Source organism: Pogona vitticeps, chromosome 3 (assembly GCF_051106095.1).
Source record: "Pogona vitticeps strain Pit_001003342236 chromosome 3, PviZW2.1, whole genome shotgun sequence".
NCBI lineage: Eukaryota > Metazoa > Chordata > Lepidosauria > Squamata > Agamidae > Pogona > Pogona vitticeps.
The window spans coordinates 48,212,163-48,234,341 of record NC_135785.1 but is presented as its reverse complement, the minus strand read 5'-3'; the positions used below and the strand labels follow the sequence as shown (position 1 = coordinate 48,234,341).

The 22,179-nt window shown below is 43.6% G+C and overlaps 1 protein-coding gene across 5 annotated transcripts in view; it reads left to right on the top strand.

The window, feature by feature from the left end:
* The window catches only part of STAG1 (STAG1 cohesin complex component), a 249,125-nt gene that overhangs the window by 140,815 nt on the left and 86,131 nt on the right, over nt 1-22,179 (top strand). For 3 of the 5 annotated variants that reach the window (XM_072995831.2, XM_072995830.2, XM_072995833.2), the window contains exon 3: nt 54-156. The exons of the other annotated variants lie outside the window; for them this stretch is intronic. In XM_072995831.2, coding sequence (XP_072851932.1) covers nt 54-156 — 103 coding nt within the window. The remainder of the gene's footprint in view (nt 1-53; nt 157-22,179) is intronic. 5 annotated transcript variants of the gene reach the window in all.

Below are 22,179 nucleotides of genomic sequence, written 5' to 3'. Positions count from 1 at the left end.
TTGTTCACTCAATTTTGTTTACTAATTTATTTTTAACTGACATTTTCCTTCAGGGACTCTACAAATGAAACTACTGCACATTCAGATGCTGGTAGTGAACTGGAAGAAACTGAACTGAAGGGGAAAAGAAAACGTGGTCGTCCTGGCAGACCTCCAGTATGCCACTTATTTTTTCTTTGAATACCTGTTTGCCTTAATTTTTATGGGAATTGCCTTAATGTTTATGGGAAGTATTATTTAGATACTAACTTGTATGAAGATGTGCAGTATTTAAGATACATTTTGTATGAACAACAGTGTCTGAATATGTGACATGAAGTTAATTTGTAAGAGGAGTTAACCTTTTGTATTTCCTTTTTAAAAAGTAGTGCATGTTGTATAACGCTGTGATTGTTCTGAGCATTTGTGCAGCCTTCCTATTAAATAAATGTAAAATATCTGTAAAATGTTATGTTAAAATGAGTGTGTGATCTGAAATATTTTGCTTTTGCCCAACAAATTCCTAGTGCATAGGATATTCTTTTTTTAAATTTTTTTTGATTAATTATTATAATAAACCTGTAACAGAAAACTTGGCTTTCAGTTGCCTAGATTGACTAGAAGATACTAAGGTTTGTAGAGCAACATTGAATCACCTCTGTGAAGAGGCCTACTATATTCACATGAATTCAGTTTGCCTGTGCTACTTTCAGGCCAGTGTCTTATCACCTACATGTGGAGCAGAAGAGCAATTTTGGAAGTCTCTCCCTGCTTCAACAGGCTTTCTAGTGCATGCCTATTCTTGCATTAATTAGAAGATCAGATATAATTTCCAAATTATAATCTCCTGAACATGAAAATTAAACTCTTTAAAAATTAAGGAAGTTATTTTCGGGTATATTTTAAACTTCTATTTTAAATTGCTCCCGTGATACATTTAAATCATATAGGCCGAACAGACAATTTTATATTTACTTCTGTGTATTAAATGACTAGGAATATAGAAATTTTTTAAAATCACACAATAATTTGTGTAATCCAGGTATCCATTAGCCCCTTGTCTGTAGAAGGCAATATATTGCGCCTTTTGGAGTGAGGGGCTGAAACAAGAATCTTTCTTGTCCATCAGGTATGTAACCAAACCCATGCTAGAGGCTAGACAATGTTGAGGGGCTGAATGTATTTTCTTCAATGTCTAATTTGTTGATAAAATACTTGACAATCATTTTAGAATACAATTTAGAACTCATAATTAGTACCTTATCCTAGTAACTTCAAAATTTAATTAACATTTCACAGTTTTTGTTTGTCAGATATTACAACCATATAGTCTGCTTAAAATGTTAATATTTGATTAATATGGCTTGTCTCATTTCATGAACAGTATAGTTGTGACAAGACGTCTTATAACTATCTGCTGAATATGTCCTGAGGGCTTCTCCTTCTATCTTCCTTGCTGCTCATAGGAGACATTTTCCATACTTGTCCATTGATTGTAGAAGTATACATGATATGGTTAACATTTGGGGACCTTCCTCTGATCTGCACTGGCCTGCTGAGGTACTGAGGAAGTCCAGATTTTCTCCCACACTGTTTAAATATCACTATCCAGCATAATTTTATTGTGGATGGAAATGCTTCCTTCCTAGCAAATCTGAGGACTTGCTCAAAAGTGTCTCTCCAAGGTCATTTGCATTGATCACTTGAGAGGACGACTGGGAAACTGTATATGAGTGAGTGGTCCATGAGGAAGTGGGGTTGTCACACCCATCTGAGATCTGACTAAGCCTTTTGGATGCTGGCACATAGCATTCATGAGAATTCACAGGGGACAGACAATTAATCTTTAGCCCAGATAGGTTTCGTCACTCTTGTGCTACATGTTAATAGAGTAGCGTTTTTGTAGTTTCTTGCTACATGCACATTTCGTTTGTATATGCACATGTTTGGAGTCATATAGGTTTTTTACACAGGTACTCTAAAGTGTTGTGTCTCTGCTAGCTTTAACTATTCAGTGTGATTTGTCAAGCACCAGTCTTGAGAAACTGGAAAAAAGCTAGTTTTTCCCCCTTTAATTTTTATGTGTAGTATTTATTTCTCATAATTAATTATGTCACTGTGGGATTGTATCTCATAGTTTATGATGTTGTGCCTACATTCACAAACAAAATGGGTTTGTTTTGTTGGTGTTTCAGAAAATCCTTAAATAAGCTACAAATATCAGGATTTTGACACACATCAAAATACTTCCCTGAAAAATTCTTTTTCTTCATCTTTCTGCATTTTGTGTCATTTTGTTGTGGCAATAGCTTAATTTAGTTGTATTCTTTTAGAGTGTAGTATATGGATGATACTTCATTAATAAAATGCGGCAAACCTTATTACCTTCAGTTGGTTTCTATTTGAAAGTGATTTATCTTGGGTATGCTGTCAGTCCGTTCTTTTTCAAACAATGGTTAACAATTAAATTTAGTTTGGGCCATTTGACAGCTACTATTGTCTGCAGAAATGCAACCTTATTTTAAACATTTGCACAACAGACTAAGTAGATGATGTTATGCATACTTAGTTTCAATGATGCTGATGTCTGATTAATAAACACTTGTAGAATGAGGTGCACAACAGTTTGCTTTCCTTTGTTTTAAATTTTAATCTGTATTGTATCTTGCTTTCCTTGTGTTTCTGAGTTTCAACATTAGTGTTCGGGTTTGATTTCTTTTTTGTATATGAGATCTTTTTAAAAATAATATTAACATTTCTTTAGCAGGAATTGACATACTTCATTATCTGGTCTCTGGTGGTGTTAAACGATTGTGCTGTGCACTTATTGGAGGCTATACATTATCTTTTTAAATGGTTCTGAATCCAGTCAAAGTGAAGCATTTATAAATCCCATAGATTTTCAGTGGGAGATCTTTATGTGTGTGCTGAACTCAAACTCTGATGCTTTCTCAGTAAATTGCAGTAATGCAAGAATTATAAAAGTGTGATTCATAATGCATGGCTCTTGTCAAAGAAGAAGGAACGGAATTATGTGAGCAGAAGGGAGATAGACACTTCTTAAAAGATGCTTAGTAATGGAACAAGAATTATCAGGATGCATTATCTAGAATTTGACAGTTTGGTTGTATGCCTGAATATTTAGCAAATCACCCTCTCCCTAGTGACATACATTTCAGCTTGAACAACAGTAGTGATGTTACTTTGGCTTGGAACAGGAAGCTGAATTTGTATGAGAAAAATTCTATTACCGGGTTGCCTCACAAGACGAAATTAATCTGTTCCACTGTTAATCCCCTCTAGTGAAAATTTCATCTTGCGATGCATGGTTTCTCATAGGAATGCATTGAAATTTAATTAATGTGTTCCTATGGGGGGAAAAGTCCAAAAAAAATAATAATAAAGTCACTTACCTGTAGACTGAGCCCGACTCCTCAAAGTGCCTTGGTAGCCCCAGAACAGTAGGAAAAAGAGCGCCAAGCAGCTCAGAGCCGGCACCCAGCAGGGACCCGGCAGCCATTTTGTGCTCTTCTCTGCTCCAGCCCTTCCCTCTCCCCGCCTCACAGCTAATCGGCGCTGGGTCTTAAAAGCTTTCCCTGGGCTTGCCCAGAAGGTAAACAGGCAGTGGAAATGCACCGGGGAAGCCTCTGAAAGCGGCGCTTTGCCAGGAGTGGGTGGCAGGGGCAGGCCCGCCACCACCCCTGTCCCCCTGCGTCCCCCGCAGCAAAACGCTGCTTTCAGAAGCCTCCTGGGTGCTTTTCCACTGCTGAACAAGCCCTGGGAGGCTTCTGAAAGCAGCGCTTTGCCACGGGTGGGGCCGGGCCTGCCCTGCCACACACCCTCGGCAAAGTGCCGCTTTCAGAGGGTTCCCTGGGTGCATTTGCACTGCCTGTTTACCTGCTGGAAAAGCCCGGAGAAGCCTCTGACACCCTACGCCGATCAGCTGTGAAGCAGGGAGGGGGCGGGGGCGGAGAAGAGCACACACACACCGCCTGCCCCCCAGCAAAGCACCGCATTCAGAAGCCTCCCGGGGCTTCGTCTTGCGAAACAGGGCCATAGGAAAAATCGTCTTGTGAGGCACCAAAATCCTCACCGAACCCATTCGTCTAGCAAGTTTTTCATCCGGTGAGGCAATTGTCTTGCGGGGCACCACTGTACACTAATTTGTTGAGGTTACACTATTTGGCAATGCTGTTAATTAAAATATAATATACCATAGTGCAAAAGTTAACCATACAGCATTAAATGTCACATGTCAAATAATTTTTAAAGCATTTCTACATAGTTGTAGTTATTAGCTAGTCTACTTGCCTTGATGTTATACCTTGGTAAACTTACTGTTATGGTAGCAAATATTGCACACAATGAAGGAGAGGTTGGAGCACAATTAGTGCTACAACTAATTGTCAGTTAAGATCTTTTAAGTGCTTATGTCCCATTTCGCTTCAGACACATACAGTGGTGCCTCGCTTGATGAAGATAATCCGTTCCAGCGAAATCACTGTAGAGCGAAATCCTCATCAAGCGAAATAAAAAAGCCCATTGAAATGCATTGAAAACCAGTTCAATGTGTTCCAGTGGGCTAAATACCTCAGAATCCAGAGAAGATCCTCCATAGGGCGGCCATTTTCGGGTGCCTGTAAAGCAGAAAATCCGTCCTAAAGCACAGCAGGGAGCCATTTTACACAGTGGGTGGCCAGTTTGAAACCCGATGATCAGCCGTTTTGATCATTGTAATGCGAAGAATCAGTTCCCGAAGCAGGGAACCGATCGTCAGAAAGCGAAAAAAGCCCTTTGAAATATCATTTTGCAATCACTTTTAAAAACATCATCATCAAGCCGATTCGTTTAACGAGGTAATCGTTAAGCGAGGCACCACTATACAGTAATATTACTAGATTGCATTCAGACTTCCATAATAAAACCTGGAGATGAAAAATGCATTCTACATATGGTTTAGTCAGCATTCAAATACTATCAGCTTTCAGCAAGCATTTTAAAAGTATAATCCTAAGGAACAACATTTTTTGCCTCTCACTTCTGAAATATTTATTTATTTATTTATCAACATAGACATATATACAGTCTAATTAGTGCTGGGCACTCTTGTGGGTGGTTTACATAAAAACAATATAAATATCTTGTAACAGACCGAGATACTGTAAATATGCATATTATATTAGTAAACGTAGCTTGCATTTGTCAAAAAAAATCTTTTGGGGCTATTTGGATATCACATGTGGGAGCTGCCCAGTTTCAAAGTTGAGTTCCTGGCTGACACCACAAATACTTTCTAACATGAACCACTGCTTTTGTGTACTGGATGCCTAGAGGAAGAAGCAGGATTATGATCCCTGACTCCTGTGAATTCAACAAAAAGTGCTTCTTTATATATATTATTTGCATATTCATGAGGAATCATAAGCCTGATCATAATATGGAAGCCCATCAGCCAGCAGAGCTATATGCATGTAGCATCAGACTTTGGTTGTGCATACAGAAGGTGGAACTTCTGTGATTTCAGTTTACCATCCATTTAGTGTGTATATAAAAGAGGACATAAAAGAGATTCTAGTCTGACACAGACTTAGACTATATACAACATGTACTATTCTTCTGAATTTGGATTCTCATACCCCTGCCTAGTTAATTTGATTTTAAAAATCATTTGCAACAGAAGGACCTATTACAAGTCTCCTAGATTTTCATCTAATCCAGCCCTCAATCACTCAGAATTCATATAAACTAGAAATCTTGTAATGGCTAACTTTGCCGTTTATTCCATATTGAAAAACAGTTGCCTGGACCAGGTTTTTGTGCAATTTTAGGCATTTTTATGGCAGAACCTATAGTTATTTAATGGATTGTGAGTGTTCTTTAGTCCTGTCAGAGACCTTGAATTTCTTAGACTGAACCTTGGCAACGAAAACAAGTTCTGTAGCAGCTGTAGCTGTACTAGAAGACACATGTCTACTTTCAGCATACCCTTGCATGTTTCTTCATACGTGGCAGTTTTGGGGGAAAGGGGTTTTGTTTTGAAAATTGAAAGTTTTATGAAAATATATTCATTGTACGTACTAATGTTTCTTTTGGGTGAGGAGGGAAGATTTGATCTTTTAAATTTGCCTGAGTGAAAATAAAATTGCCTCTTTTCATTTTAAATTTCTATAGTTCATGCTGTGCAATTTATAATCTATCATTTTCAAATATTTAACACTGGCTTAGATTTAAAAAGCTCTTCTTGCACAGGTAGGGCAGTTTTCACCAACTGTCCCCTGTACCTGTATCTCCCATTCCCGTTTTACATCATTCTTAAGCATTCTCCCAACACTTTTGAATAGATTTTAAAAGGATGCCAAAGAAGCATATAGGTAGTAAAGTCCCAGTCCATGGAGAGAATTTTGTTCTTTTCATGGAACATGAGATAGAATCCAAATAGCTTGTATGTGTGTTTGTGTGTTCTAAAATTTCAAATATCTGAGGCCCATGTATAATATCTTTCATTGTCAGGAATTTGTGGCAGATGCAAGAGACCAGCAGGAGATCTTTAATTACTGAGACTCTCAATGTGGTCATCATGATGGTGGCCTGTATTGAAGCCCTCGTGGGTTCCCGATGGCTCCCCTTCACATGACTGGTCTTACACTGGTTGGAAGGGTAGTCTCAGAAGAGGGACTTGCTGGAAAGGGAAGACTGCTGCATGATTGCCTTATTCTAGTTATGAGTTTTACTTCACCTGAGAAAATGCGATGATATGCTTCAGGCTTGACTTACCTACTTCCAACAGAGTTCGGCTGTCTTCTGCTAAGATAATTGGGGAGTCATCGGTTTCATCCTTGCTTAGTTTCAAAATGAGGCAAATCTTACTCTGAACAAATTTAGCTACTTACTAATGAATTGTGTGCAACAAAATTTCCTTTTTCTTTATTTTTCTTTTCTTTTTTTAATGGGAAATTTTCTGTGGAAAAATCAAGCACTGCGAATTTTTCCACTTCATGTCTTAGATTATATTTCAGCTTTTAAGTAATGTAAAATACCTGTACCTTAAATTGTTATTCCCTTGGTGAGGCGGCAGCTTGCATTCAGTAACCATAAATACATATTACTAGATACTATTGTAAACATTCCTTCCCTAATATGGTGCATTTTGTCATGAGATAAATGTCATGTCTGATGTTTTAAAGCTTAAAGATAAATAAATAGTGTATCCAACCTTTCCACCAGATTTCCTGCATGGCCTAGAAATACCTTGTCCAGTTTGAAATAGATCTCAGGCTTCCTGCTTTAAGAAAGAGCCACACAAAAGTTTATTCTGTTTTCAAAATAATCAGTATTGTGGATTGTGTACACCAGACTTTATGTGTTGTTTTAAAGTAGAAAATATTTGAATGGTTTTGAAATTCATGATCTTCATTTTTGAGAGCAAAGGTACTCAGATATTCCTATTCCCACTAACTGCATCTTGGACAGTATATGAAATTTAAATTACACACTTCTGTGCCATGCAGATGTATTATTTTAATACATGAGAGTGAAGTCCATGCATCTTTACATATTGTTGTTGTTTAGTCATTAAGTCGTGTCTGACTCTTCGTGACCCCATGGACCAGAGCACGCCAGGCCCTCCTGTCTTCCACTGCCTCCCGGAGTTGGGTCAAAGTCATGTTGGTAGCTTCGATGACACTGTCCAGCCATCTCATCCTCTGTCATCCCCTTCTCCTCTTCCCTTCACACTTTCCCAACATCAAGGTCTTTTCCAGGGAGTCTTCTCTTCTTACGAGATGGCCAAAGTATTGGAGCCTCAGCTTCAGGATCTGTCCTTCCAGTGAGCACTCAGGGTTGATTTCCTTTAGAATGGATAGGTTTGTTCTCCTTCCAGTCGAGGGGACTCTCAAGAGTCTCCTCCAGCACCACAATTCAAAAGCATCAATTCTTTGGCGGTCAGCCTTCTTTACGGTCCAGCTCTCACTTCCATACATTGCTACTGGAAAAACCATAGCTTTGACTATGCGGAACAACCAATCAGTTTTTCCATATCCGCTTCTAACTATTGCTCCCTGTCCCACATACAGATTTCCCAGGAGGTAGATAAGGTGTTCAGGCACTCCCATTTCTTTAAGAACTTGCCATAGGTTGCTTTGGTCCACACAGTCAAAGGTTTTTGCATAGCCAATGAAGCAGAAGTTGATTCTTTTCTGGAACTCTCTGGCTTTCTCCATAATCCAGCGCATGTTAGCAATTTCCTCTGCCCCTTTGAAATCCAGCGTGTACTTCTGGGAGTTCTTGATCCACATACTGCTGAAGCCTACCTTGTAGGATTTTGAGCATAACCTTGCTAGCATGTGAAATGAGTGCAATTGTACAGTAGTTGGAGCATTCTTTGGCACTGCCCTTCTTTGGGATTGGAACATAGACTGATCTTTTTCCAGTCCTCTGGCCATTGCTGAGTTTTCTAAACTTGCTGGTATATTGAGTGTAGCACCTTAACAGCATCATCTTTTAAGATTTTAAATAGTTTGACTGGAATGCCATCACTTCCACTGGCCTTGTTGTTAGCCATGCTTTCTAAGGCCCACTTGACTTCACTCCCCGGGATGTCTGGCTCAAGGTCAGGAACCACACTATCTGGGTTGTCCGGGGCATCCAAATCTTGTTGGTATAATTCCTCTGTGTATTCTTGCCACCTCTTCTTGATGTCTTCTGCTTCGTATTCGTATTCTCTGTGAATGTACACTAATCTGTGCCTGCACAGAGGTTTCCATAACCTTCTAGAGCTTAATACTCGTTCACCAAGACCGCTCCCGTAATACATGTGGTCCACCCATCCTGGATAGTGCCTCAGTTCCTTTTTGCCACTGCTGAGGTTCCTTCACTTAGACGAGCTGCGTTCACCTCCTACTTAAAAAGGAATTTTTCTTGTTAGCGATCTTCCAACAGTGAGACTCTTTTTCTTCCTTCCTTCATTCTGCCGCCCCCTCTTCCCTCACATTTTATTCCCTTTTTAATTGTAACTTCTTCGTAGTGGTCTCTGTGAATGCACACAAATGGGTTATCCTGCGCCTGCGCAGGAACGTCCGGAAGATTCTAGAGCTTAAGAAAAAAGAGTCAATTAGCTCCCTCCCCGTGGGGTATATAAGCCCCGCCTCCTCCATCTTCCCTTCAGTTCCTCTTTTTCCGCCGTTCCTGTAGGACGTAGGAAGAGCAGAACTATCGACCATTAAGTACTTAGCTAGCTAGCTATCCCTTTTTTCTTGCTTAATTATTCTTTTATTTTACTTTAGCGGTTACTTGACAGAACCTGCTATTCAAGTGCTTATTTTTCTCTGTTCTGTCACATTCCCCCCTCCCGATCAACAGATCCCCTTTTTTCTTTTTATTTATGGCCTCTCGGGGCTTCAAGCAGTGTATCGTCTGCTCCCAAAACATTCCTTTATCAGACGGACATGATAAATGCTTGTTTTGTCTTGGAGAATTACATCAGGATCAGTCTTGCACTGCTTGCAAGGGTTTTTCAAAGGAAGCAATTAAGTTGAGGCACCAAAGACTTCGAGCTTTCCTTTATGAAAAGACTCTGTCTCCAAACATGGAAAGCTCCTCCCTCACAGCACTGTCCCCGCCGCGTGCTGAGGCTTCTAAATAAGACTCTTCGGCAGATTAACCACTGCTTACTGCCTCTGTGCCGGTTAAAGCTAAGGACGCTTCCAAACCTCCAAAAGCCAAACCGCCTTCTCGCCCTGTGAAAAAGAAGGCCACTGATAAGCCTAAGAGAGTGAAGAAACCGGCTAAGTTGCCTGTTGTGCCTCCTCCTGCTCCTTCGATATTGCTCGAGGAGTCTTCGAGGGAATCAATTGGACTCTCTGATGCAGAGGAGCACATTCCTTTAGCCCAGACGGTTCAGGACAATATGTGCATGTTGCAAAACTTGTGCCGATTTGAGGCTGAGCCAGACGCCAGCCGGGCCGTTGCCCATCCAAGCCCTTGATACTCAGAGCGGGCTGATACAGAGTCTCCATCTGAACAGGAGTCTGGTCATGAAACTCCTAGGAAGAGTACCGCAATGTGCAAAAATATCACTCCATACCAGCCTTGGGATGGAGGTGATGGGTACCGTCTGCAAGGACTACCACAGTTTGGCCACTCTTGTTATGCTCTGTTCCAACTGTATCCGTACCAAGGCTAAGCCTATCCGTCGGAGCCTCAGGCACAAGTACCATGGCACCATACTGTGGCTCCCTCTGTCCCGTGTCAGCCACATACTTACTCAACAGGACTTTTCTACTCCTCAACCACCATCTCGCAAGAGGCAATTTCCTCCGGTACCTACAGCACTTCCCAAGCGTGCTAAGTACAGTAGTGGACACTCTTTGGTTTGAGCCACGACGCTGTACTCTGGTCCTGATGCCCACGATACCGTACCCTTCTCCCAGTCCGCCCAATCGGATGTGGAGATGGCACCAGAAGACATAGTACCGAGGCATTCTCCTTCGATCGCCTCACAGTCATCTAATCCATCTATGGTGTCCACCGACTCTGACGCCCCTGATACTGCCGCCCAAGGCTCGTCATCTCAGCCCTCATCAGAGGACTTCTCATCCTATGCACAGCTTATTATGCAGATGGCGAAAACTCTGCAGCTCGATGCACAAATCCCTCAACAAGAACGGGACCTTGTCTTCCATGATATGGAGCAGGACAAAACCTCTCCTCCTAGCCTCAGTCTCATTCCTGCTCTGTTTGAGCTGTTAAAATCTTCTTGGGACAAACCTCCTGCACTGGTACAGGTGCCACGCAAGCTTGAGCACCACTATAAGACTCATGGTTCGGACTCTGACTTTCTGGCCAAGCATCCTTCACCCAATTCCATTGTGGTTGAAACTACTCAGTACGAATCCCATACCAGATAATCAGTTACACCTGTTGACAAAAACAGAAAGAAATAAGACACCTTTGGAAAAAAGCTGTATTCGTTTGCCGCAATGTTGATTAAAATTGCTAACTACCAGGCCACCATGGGCGCCTATCAGAAGCACTTGTGGGACAAGATAGTTCCAGTACTACAATCACTGCCTGACCCCGCAAAAGCAGAAGCCCTTAACGTTTATGAAGAGGCTAACACTCTTACCAGGCAACAGTGATTTGCTGCAAAACACACAACTGACATTGCTTCTAAATCCATGCTGACTGCCATTGCTGTTAGATGCCACGCCTGGCTTAGAACAGCCAACATCCTCGAAGACACCAAAACCAAGATCGAGGAACTTCCCTTCGATGCTGCAGGACTGTTCAACTCTAAAACTGATGAGACTGTGGACAATATCCATAAGATGAGAAAGACAGAGAAATCCTACGTACCATACCAGTCGTATAGGTGCCACAAGTCTGCCTACAAAAAGCCACAGTACAAATCGTCTACTCAGTACCAACCCTCTCAGTACAGTAAGCAACAGCAGGACCGCACTTACCAAGTTCAGCAGCCTCCTACATCACTGTTCAAGAAACAACGCTTTCGTAGTCCTAAGCAGTCCTTTCTCAAGACTCAGCATAGGGGTAAGCAATTCTCATGAATCTCCCTCCTATACAAGATTATCCCCATTCCTATGAGAATGGAAGAACATCACTACAGTGGTGCCTCACTTAACGAGCGCCCTGTTTAACGACGAAACCGCTTAGCGACGAAGAATTTGCGATCGAAAAAGCAATTGCATTGCGATGTTTTAAATAGGAAAAAATCGCTTTGCGATGATCGGTAAGCTGTTTCGCTTACTGATTATCGCATAGCGATCTTTTTCCTACAGCTGATCAGCGGTTCCAAAATGGCCGCCGGAAAAAACATGGCCGCCCACTGTGTTTTGGGATGGATTCCTCGCATACCGGGCAGCAAAAATGGCTGCCTTATGGAGGATTTTCACTTAAAGGTGAGTTTTTTGCCCATAGGAACGCATTGAAGGAGTTTCAATGCATTCCTATGGGCTTTTAAAAATTGCTTAGCAATGTTTTCAGTTAGCGGCGATTTTTGCTGCACTGATTAACATCGCTAAGCAAGGCACCACTGTACTGATATAAGTGGGTCCTTAGTATCATTCAACATGGATATAGGATAGAATTTTTCTGCATCCCTCCACCAAATTCAATCAGGCCTACTCCTTTTTCCATGCCACTGCATTTGGAAATCTCATCTCTGTTATTCAAAGAGGCCATAATCCAAATTCCATCTTACAGTACCGATGGGTTTTTCTCACGCTATTTTGCAGTCCCCAAGAACGATGGGGGCATAAGGCCCATCATGGACTTAAGAGACCTCAACCAGTACATACTTCACAAGAAATTCCGTATGCTCACCCTTGACTCCATTCTTCCCCTCTTGTCTCAGGGAAACTGGTTTGTCACCATCGATCTGCAGGATGCATATTTCCATATCTCCATCCACCCGTCTCATCAAAAATTCCTCCGGTTCCGGTTCCATCACGATACCTTCCAATTCGCTGCCTTACTGTTTGGGCTCTCAATGGCCCCCAGGACATTCACAAAATGCATGGCACCAGTCGTCGTGTACCTACGAACCCAAAAGATAAAAGTCTTTCCTTACATCGACGACTGGCTTCTGGTGGTCCGATCCTATCACAAAGCGCTCTCGGCCACAAGATTCACCCTGTCCACCCTAAAAAAATTAGGACTAAAAATCAATGCAAAAAAGTCCAATCTCATACCTTCTCAAGTAGTCTCCTACATAGGAGCAACCTTGGACTCTGTTCGCACAAAGGCTTTTCTCCCACCACAACGAATTTGAAAGATCAAAACAGCCGTGAGCAAGCTCAAACCATGCGCCATACTTACAGCGCACTACATCCAACACGTTCTAGGGCTGATGGCATCCACTACCGCAGTGGTACCATACGCCAGACTCGAACTCAGACCCCTACAGTCTTGGTTCATCACTCAGTTCGATCCCGTGACAGACCCGCAGTCCAAGAGGTTGAGAATTCCTCCTCAGGTTGCGCGGTATCTCGCTTGGTGGTCCAGATCCAGCAACCTGTCATAGGGAAGACCGTTCCACTCCCCTCACCTCTCCATACAGGTTGTCACCGATGCCAGCCCCTCAGGTTGGGGCGCGCACTGCCAGAACCTCCGTGCTCATGATCTTTGGACCCCAACCCAAAAGACCTTGCACATCAATCAGCTAGAACTGCTAGCCGCCACGAAGGCTTTTCAATCCTTCCTCCCTTACATACAAGGCCATGCAGTGCAACTGGTTACGGACAATACCATAGTGATGCACTATATCAACAGGCAAGGTGGAACGCGATCAGCGCGTCTCCTCCAGCTGACCATCAAGTTTTGGAAATGGTGTTGCTCCCACGACGTTTTTCCACAGGCGATCCACATCGCTTCCAAGGACAATTCTCTGACGGACCATTTGAGCAGGCTCCCTACCAGGATGCACGAATGGACTCTAAACCAGGCGGTCTTTCGTGACATCTACACACGGTGGGGACAGCCCACCCTGGACTTTTTGCGTCCCATCTCAACACCAAGTGTGCCCGATACTGTTCCAGGGCGGGCATGGACGCCGCTCCCTGGGAGACGCCTTCCTCATACCATGGTCAGGGGAACTAACGTGCCTGTTCCCTCCAGTACCGCTGCTTCTCAGGACTGTGACCAGGATAATGTGGTACGGTACAGATGCAATCCTCATTGCCCCTTGGTGGCCGAGGCAACCGTGGTTCACTCACCTATCAGAAATAGCACAAGAAGTTTAGCACCTACCTCAGATACCGTCCCTCCTGTCACAGAACAACGGGGCTCTCCTCCATCCCGATGTTTGGTCCCTTCGCCTGACGGCGTGGAGGATAACCCCCGCTTCCGCGAGGTGCTCAACCATGCACAAAAGCCATCTACCTCACGCTTATACGAAGGCAAATGGAAAGCATTTACTAAGTTTGCCCAATCTAAAGGCATGACCACGGTACCAGCTTCTCTACACACGGTACTTACCTTTTTGCTGCATCTCTTCAATATGGTACTTGCTCACTCCATGCTTAAAGTTTACATTTCAGCGATTGTAGCACACCAGCCTCCTCGTTCATACTCTGTGCGGCTTTTTTCCGACCCAACACTTAAAAGATTTTTAAAAGGTCTCCAAAACATACGACCACCTTCCCAAACCATTGCACCCCAATGGTCCCTTCCGCTGGTCTTAGAGGCCATTACTAAACCTCCATTTGAACCAATGGCTACGTGCTCTGAAAAACTTCTTTCCTTGAAAACAGCATTCCTAATAACCATTACTTCAGCCAGACGAGCAAGTGAGATTGCTGCCCTAAGGTCGGACCGTCCGTACCTGCAGATGCACCCGGATAAAGTTACCTTATACTACATGGACATTTCCTTCCTACCAAAGGTGGTGTCAGAATTCCATGTCAATCAGCCCATTGTGCTTCCAGCCTTTTCCCCGTCTCTAACCATACCGCTGGAGCGCAAACTTCATTCTCTCGACGTTAGAAGGGCCCTTGCCTTCTACCTACACTGCACCAAGTCCATCCAACGCTCTCCACGTCTCTTTTTATGTTACCACAGACCATGCAAAGATGCTCCTGCTTCTTCTCAATCAGTATCATGGTGGATTGTTCAGCTCATTCACCTGGCTTACCAGCTGGCCAAGAAACCTCTTCCAGAGGGATTAAAGGCACATTCCACCAGAGCGGTTTCCACCTCAACAGCCCTATTCAGAGGTGTCCAATTGCAGAACATTTGCAAAGCAGCCACCTGGGCTACCCCTCTGACGTTTGCCAGACACTACCGACTGGACGTCAGAGCCAAAAATGATGCAGCGTTTGGACAGGCGATACTGTCATCTATGATACCGTGACAGCCCTCCTGCCAGTGAGTACAGCTTGCTATTCACCCATTTGTGTGCATTCACAGAGACCACTACGAAGAAAGTTAGGTTACTTACCTGTAACTTTGGTTCTTCTAGTGGTACTCTGAATTTACACATCCCTCCCTTCCTCCCTTCTATCCATCACAGTACCGTTCTATGATACCATGCTTATCTAATTTACGGTAACAGCGGATTAGGGAACTGAAAGGAAGATTGAGGAGTTGGGGCTTATATACCCCGCAGGGAGGAGCTAATTGACTCTTTTTTCTTAAGCTGTAGAATCTTCCGGACGTTCCTGCGCAGGCGAAGGATAACCCATTTGTGTGAATTCACAGAGTACCACTAGAAAAACCAAAGTTACAGGTAAGTAACCTAACTATTTTATGGCCTCCTTTGGACCTTTAGACAGTGCAGCTCGAGCCCCAATAAGATCCCATTCACTGATGGCCATGATTCCTGCCCTTTTTTGGGGGGGGGGACTAGGCTCACCTACTGGCTTCATGCCCCATTTGTAAAAAGTTTACGAAACAGGCACTTAAACTAAGGCAGCAATGCCTGAGATCTTACTTGTGGGAACATTCCCTTCGTCCCATACCAACCATGGAACCTGCAATAGTGATATCAATGCTCCACAAATGTCAACAGGATTACGCGCATCCCATGGTGCACTTTCACGACACTGTGATGCCAACAGGGTTACCCTCTATGAGCCGCTGGCATATTATGAGGTCCCACCGCAGCGATACCACCACAGTCGATACCAGTACTGGTGCCCCAAGACTGAAGTCTATATGGAGCTTAAATGCCCTCAATACTCCTACTACTATTCCGATTCTGGTTCTGAATTTTCTCCATACCATGACCAGTCTTCCTAGGCAGATGACTCCTCGATACCAATAGCTCAGAAATACTGCAGAAAGAGGAAGCATACCTTATCACCCTCTTCTGCTATACCGGTACTGAAACGTGTTAAGTCTTCTAAGCACTTAGTACCATACACCGAACCTGCCACCCATCCGCAGGTTTGCCCGTCATCAGTTAAAGTCAATACCACCTATACCGGTCCTGCACCATTATCTCACGACACCACTCATGGTCATCATCCTAATCGAGCTAAGCCACACAAATCTATGATTCGGGACTGAGCCCCTAAGCAGGCATCCACCAAACAAACCACTGCACCCAGCAGTACAGTTCATGACCCGTCTTCCCCCAGTCTTTCAGCAACCTCGCCATCAGCAGATTCTGACACCTCTAATTCCATGGTACTTTCGGAGTCTCCTCCTAATCTGATTACTCCTGAATCTGATGTCACTGACATCAACCCTCCCTCCCCATCAGAGGATTTTTCATTATTTTCTCAACTAATCCTCCGTATCGCTAAAGCGATAGATCTCAATGTACTGTACAGCAACCAATACAATCCGAGTCTGACAAAGTTTATGACTACATTGATGAGGACCAACCCCTCCCACTCCGTATGGGGTTTATTCCATCTTTGCTCAAACTGATTAAACAATCATCTGTGCCACAAATCTCCAGACGAGTCGAAAATTTATACAAAACACATGAAGATAATACTGCCTTTCTATCCAAGCATCCGCCCATGAACTGAATCATAGTTGATACAACTCAAAACAGAGCAAAGAATCAGTCTAACACCACACCGAACAATAAAGAGAGCAGGAAACTCGATATCATTAGTCGTCGAGTATACTCCCTAGCATCCTTCACATTAAAAAAAGGTAAAGGTTCCCCTTGACAATTTTTGTCCAGTTGTGTTCATCCCCGTTTCCAAGCCATAGAGCCAGCATTTGTCTGAAGACAACCTTCCGTAGTCACATGGCTAGTGCGACTTAGACACGGAACACTGTTACCTTCCCACCAAAGTGGTCCCTGTTTATCTACTTGCATTTGCATGCTTTCGAACTGCTAGGTTGGCGGGAGCTGGGACAAGCGACGGGAGCTCACTCCGTCGCATGGATTCGATCTTACGACTGCTTGGTCTTCTGACTCTGCAGCACAGGCTTCTGCGGTTTAGCCTGCAGCACCACCACGTCCCTTATCCTTCACATTACGTGCCACTAAGTACCTTGCAGCCATGGGTGCATACCACCGTTTCTTATGGAACAAAGCACTTCCTTCTCTGCAATCGGCTCAGGGCAAATATAAATCTAGAGGCCTCACCTACCATCAGGAGACCATGGGTGTCGCGCACCAGGGGCGCCTCACAGCAGGCACGTAATAGAAGCGGCTTTGAAGCACATGGCCACAGCTGTTGCCCTTCAAAGACGTGTGGCTCCGTTCAGCCCATATCTCTGATGACTCTTGAATGTGGATAGAGTATCTACCATTTGATGGAGTTGGCCTTTTCAATACCAGGACTGATGAGATCCTTGATAATGATGAGATCCTTGATAATCTCCAAAAATGAGGAAAACTGCAAGATCTTTCAATACTCAACCTTATTACAGACTCCATCGTTACCAACGGTGTCGTCCATATTCTTATCAGCAATACAGATCTTTTCCTGATAAACAGAGATACTTACCACAGGCTTCCTCCAATTTCCAAATTCGCCACACCACTCAGCGTCAACGTCCCTTTCAGTCCTTTCATCTCCCTGACAAGAAACCAAAGCAGAGCCTTTGACTTTCAAGTTACCTGGCCTCCCTTGCCCCACTTCCCACATCCTCATGAAACTCGCCTCAATGCCCACTTCTTATCCTGGGCTGCCATTACCACCGACAAGTGGGTCCTCACTGTCATTGCCACCGGTTATGCCATAGAATTCGCTGTCCTCCCACCTCCGAGAATAGTCCTCATTCCACCATCCAAGGCTCTCAGCTTAGACGTTCAATCCGTTCTTTTCAAAGACACTATCTCACCCGTCACCACACTGGTCACCAACCTCGGGTTTTTTCCCAGATACTTCACGGTACCCAAGAGAGATGGCGGTCTCCACCCTATCCTCAACTTATGGGACCCGAAATACTACATCTGCCAGCAACGCTTTTGCATGGTTACTCTAGAACGCATCTTACCTCTTCTTCAGGGCGACGTCTGGTTTGCTGTCATTGACCTAACCGACGCCTATTTCCATATCAATATACACAACGATTACAGAAAGTTTCTCAGATTCTCTCTCCAAAATACTGTCTACAAATTCAGGGCCCTTCCCTTTGGTCTTTCTTCTACTGCTCCCCGCGTCTTCACAAAGTGCATGGCCCCAGTAGCAGCCTATCTCCAGACTCAGGGAATTTCCATCTTACACACATTGACGACTGGCTACTGGTGGCTCCCTCCCATCGTCAAGCACTACGTGATGTGAATTTAACCCTTTCCCTCCTCGAGAACCTGGGATTACAAGTCAACAGGGCCAAATCCACCCTTACTCCTTCACAGTGGGTGAACTATATAGGCGCAGTTCTAGATTCCCGAAAGGCAAGAGCCTATCTTCCCCAAGACCCTGCTGCCAAGATCTATGTTGCGCTTCAGTACTTCAAGCCACATGCCTTAGTTACCGCGCTTCAGACCCAATGCCTCCTCAGACTCATAGCATCCACAACTTCAGTCATAAAACACACCCGCCTGAAAATGCATTCTCTTCAGGCCTGGTACTTGTTCCTCTTCGATCCCATGTTGGATTCACCTTCCATGTTACTGAGGGTTACACCAGAGCTTGCAGCACAGCTCCAGTGGTGGAACATGGCAACCAATCTTTTCATTGGCAGACCCTTTGCACCTCTCCAACTTACCATACAAATAACAACTGATGCAAGCACGATCGGATGGGGTGCTCACTGCAACAGACTACACTTTCACGCCCTATGGTCTCCCTCCAAGAAACTGCTTCACATAAACAATTTAGAACTTCTAGCCATATTCAAGGCTCTCCACACATTCAAACTGTTAGTCACCGGGACCACTGTTCAGATTGTGACAGACACCACAGCCCTCTTCTATCTAAACAAACAAGGGAGGGCACACTCCTCTCCCTTGCTTTATCTTACTGTCCAGCTCTGGGAGTGGTGTCTCGAGCACCACATGTTTCCAATAGCAGTTCATATCTCCACTCACCACAATCGCTTAGCGTACTCTTTCAGCAGACTCAGTTCGCAGACGCACGAATGGTCCATCAACTACTCCATCTTTCGTCATCTAACTACTCTATGGGGACAACCACACATGGACACCTTCGCATCAACAGAAAACACAAAATGTCCCTGTAGCATTCACCCTTATTATGTTAAATAGTCATGCATATTCATGTTGCAGGCTAAAGTTGCTAAGAGGCAGAGCCGAGAGATATATAATAAAGAGGCTGAGTCAGAGAGAGTCAATCAGTGAGAGTAAGAGGAGAGATCAGAGTGGAGAGATAGAGTGTGGTATTTGGGAGATCTGAGGTGTGATTAGAGTGAAGAGTGGATAAGAACTGTTATAACAAATAGAAGGTTGAGATTGATGACAAATAAACCTGTAGAAGTTACCTATGATTAATAATCAAATATCTGTAATCAATAAAGAAGTTTTATTTAAAAGACAGTGAAGTTTGGACCTGCATCTTCATCCTTCCATAAGTAATGTTGATTTAGTGATCAACTGGTGGCAGCTGGTGAAAAGGAGTATTGGTTTGCTTTCGTGTGCTCTGTGTTTAGGGAGTCAGCCAGGGGCCACGAGGGGCGAACATCACAGTCCCCTCTATTGCTCCACAGTCCCCTCTATTGCTACCACTCCGTCTCTCAAAGAGGCGTTCACGGCCTGCTGGACCCAAGTGCGAACCCCCCTGGCAGATCTTCCAGTTAGCCAAGATGGGCAAGGGTTGAGCGGAGTGATGGTAGAACGGACAGATCCAAGCGCCCTGTCTACATCCTCAGGTCTCAACAATTGAAACTCATCCATTAATATTTGACCTAAGCACGACACACTGGACACATCCTCTGATTTTGCAGTAACAGTGGAGTCCAACCCACTGCGAATCTGAGCAATTTCCCCCCTCAAAATGAATGGCAAACTCATCATAGCAAGCTGATGAGCAGTCCGTGACCTCCACCAGATTTCCCAGTTGAAGAAGATCCCGGACCACCCGAAACAGCTCTGTTGGACGACATTCTGAGGAAGCAATACGGCTGGAGAAATATTGTTGTTTTGCCAGCCGTATTGCCATGAATTAGGCCTGATAATGGGCTCTGAGTCGTATTTGATCGGACTCCCAGCAGGACTTCAACCATCTGTGCTCCAGCTGTCCCCCCTCTCGCTTCATCCGCCGCAGTTCAGAAGTATTCCAAGGAGCTGTCTGGGCTCAGCGAGCAGGGAGAGGGCGCTTAGGTGCAATCATGTCAACTGCCCAGGTCATCTCCCTATTCCATAGGGTTCGACAGGAGCGCCGACCATATCAGACAGATAATCCCCCAGAGCATTCAGGAAACCATCCAGATCCATTAGTCTCCGAGGGCAGATCATCTTAATAGATTCCCCCACCCTTGCAGAGGGAAGAAGAAGCTAATCGACTAAACTTGACCAGGAAGTGGTCTGACCATGACAATGGGATCACAACCAGCCCCTCCACGTCCAAACGAAAATGTTCCATTAATGTATCCTATTTTCTTGAACAGATCTTTGGTTTTTCCATTTCTATTATTTTCCTCTATTTCTTTGCACTGTTCATTTAAGAAGACCCTCTTGTCTCTCCTTGCTATTCTTTGGAAGTCTGCATTCCATTTTCTGTAAGTTTCCCCATCTCCCTTGCATTTTGTTTCCCTTCTCTTCTCTGCTATTTGTAAGGCCTTGTTGGACAGCCACTTTGCTTTCTTGCATTTCCTTTTCTTTGGGATGGTTTTTGTTACTACCAATGTTACGAGCCTCCAGCCATATTTTTCCAGGCACTCTGTCTACCAGATCTAGATCCTTAAATCTGTTCTTCACTTCCACTGTGTATTCATAAGGGATTTGGTTTAGATTATACCTGACTAGCCCAGTGGTTTTTCCTACTTTCTTCAGTTTAAGCTTGGGTTTTGCTCTAAGTAGCTGATGATCAGAGCCACAATCAGCTCCAGGTCTTGTTTTTGCTGACTGTATAGAGCTTCTCCATCTTTGGCTGCAGAGAACATACAGTGGGGTCTCTACTTAAGAACTTAATCCGTATTGGAAGGTGGTTCTCAAGTTGAAAAGTTCTTATGTTGAATCTGCATTTCCCATAGGAATGCATTGAAAACCATTTAATCCTTATCTGCTCTTTTCCGTCCATAGAAACTACAGTGGAACCTCTACTTAAGAGCTTAATCGGTTTTGGAATGGTGTTCTTAAGTTGAAACGTTCTTAAGTTGAAGCAAAATTTCCCATAGGAATGGACTGAAAACCAATTAATCCGTTCTGGCTGTTTTTTTGTTATGTAGAGGTGCGTTCGTACATTGAAGCATTAGTTCCCATAGGAACTAATGCAAAGCTGGTTAATACGTACTCTACCACTAGGGGGAGAATTTTTTTAACCTAAGATGACCTAAGGTTAAAAAAAGAGCAGGAAAGTTTTTTTTTCCTGTTCTTATCTTGGATTTCTGTTCTCAAGTAGAAGCAAAATTTAGCAAATGGAGCTGTTCTTAAGTTGGATTGTTCTTAAGTAGGGACGTTCTTAAGTAGAGACCCCACTGTAATCAGTCTGATTTTGGTATTGCCCATCTGGTGATGTCCATGTGTAGACTCGCCTCTTGTGTTGTTGGAAAAGAGTGTTCTCTTGACAAAACTCTATTAGTCTTTGCCCTGCTTTGTTTTGAACTCCAAGGCCAAACTTACCTGTTGTACCTTTTATCTCTTGACTCCCTACTTTAGCATTCCAGTCCCCTATAATGAGAAGAATGTCTTTCTTTGGTGTCAGTTCTAGAAGGTGTTGTAAGTCTTCATAGAATTAATCAATTTCAGCCTCTTCAGCATCGGTGGTTGGTGCATAAACTTGGATTACTGTGATGTTGAAAGGTCTGTGTTGGATGATGATTGATGATGATGATGATTAAGAACAAAAACAAATACAAAAATACAAATAATAGTGCTTACTTTACACTAAATTCTTCTGTGCACTCCATATCCATGGGACTCCTTAGAACAGTGGTGTCGAACTGTGGCCCTCCAGATGTTCTTGGACTTCAACTCCCAGAAGCCTTCACCACCACCTCTGCTGGCCAGGATTTCTGGGAGTTGAAGGCCAAGAACATCTGGAGGGCCACAGTTCAACACCACTGCCTTAGAACAATACTTTTATTATAAGCTTTCTTTCCAAAATTGTATTGATTATTGTTTAGAGGTTTTCCACTCTCCTTTCACTAATACAA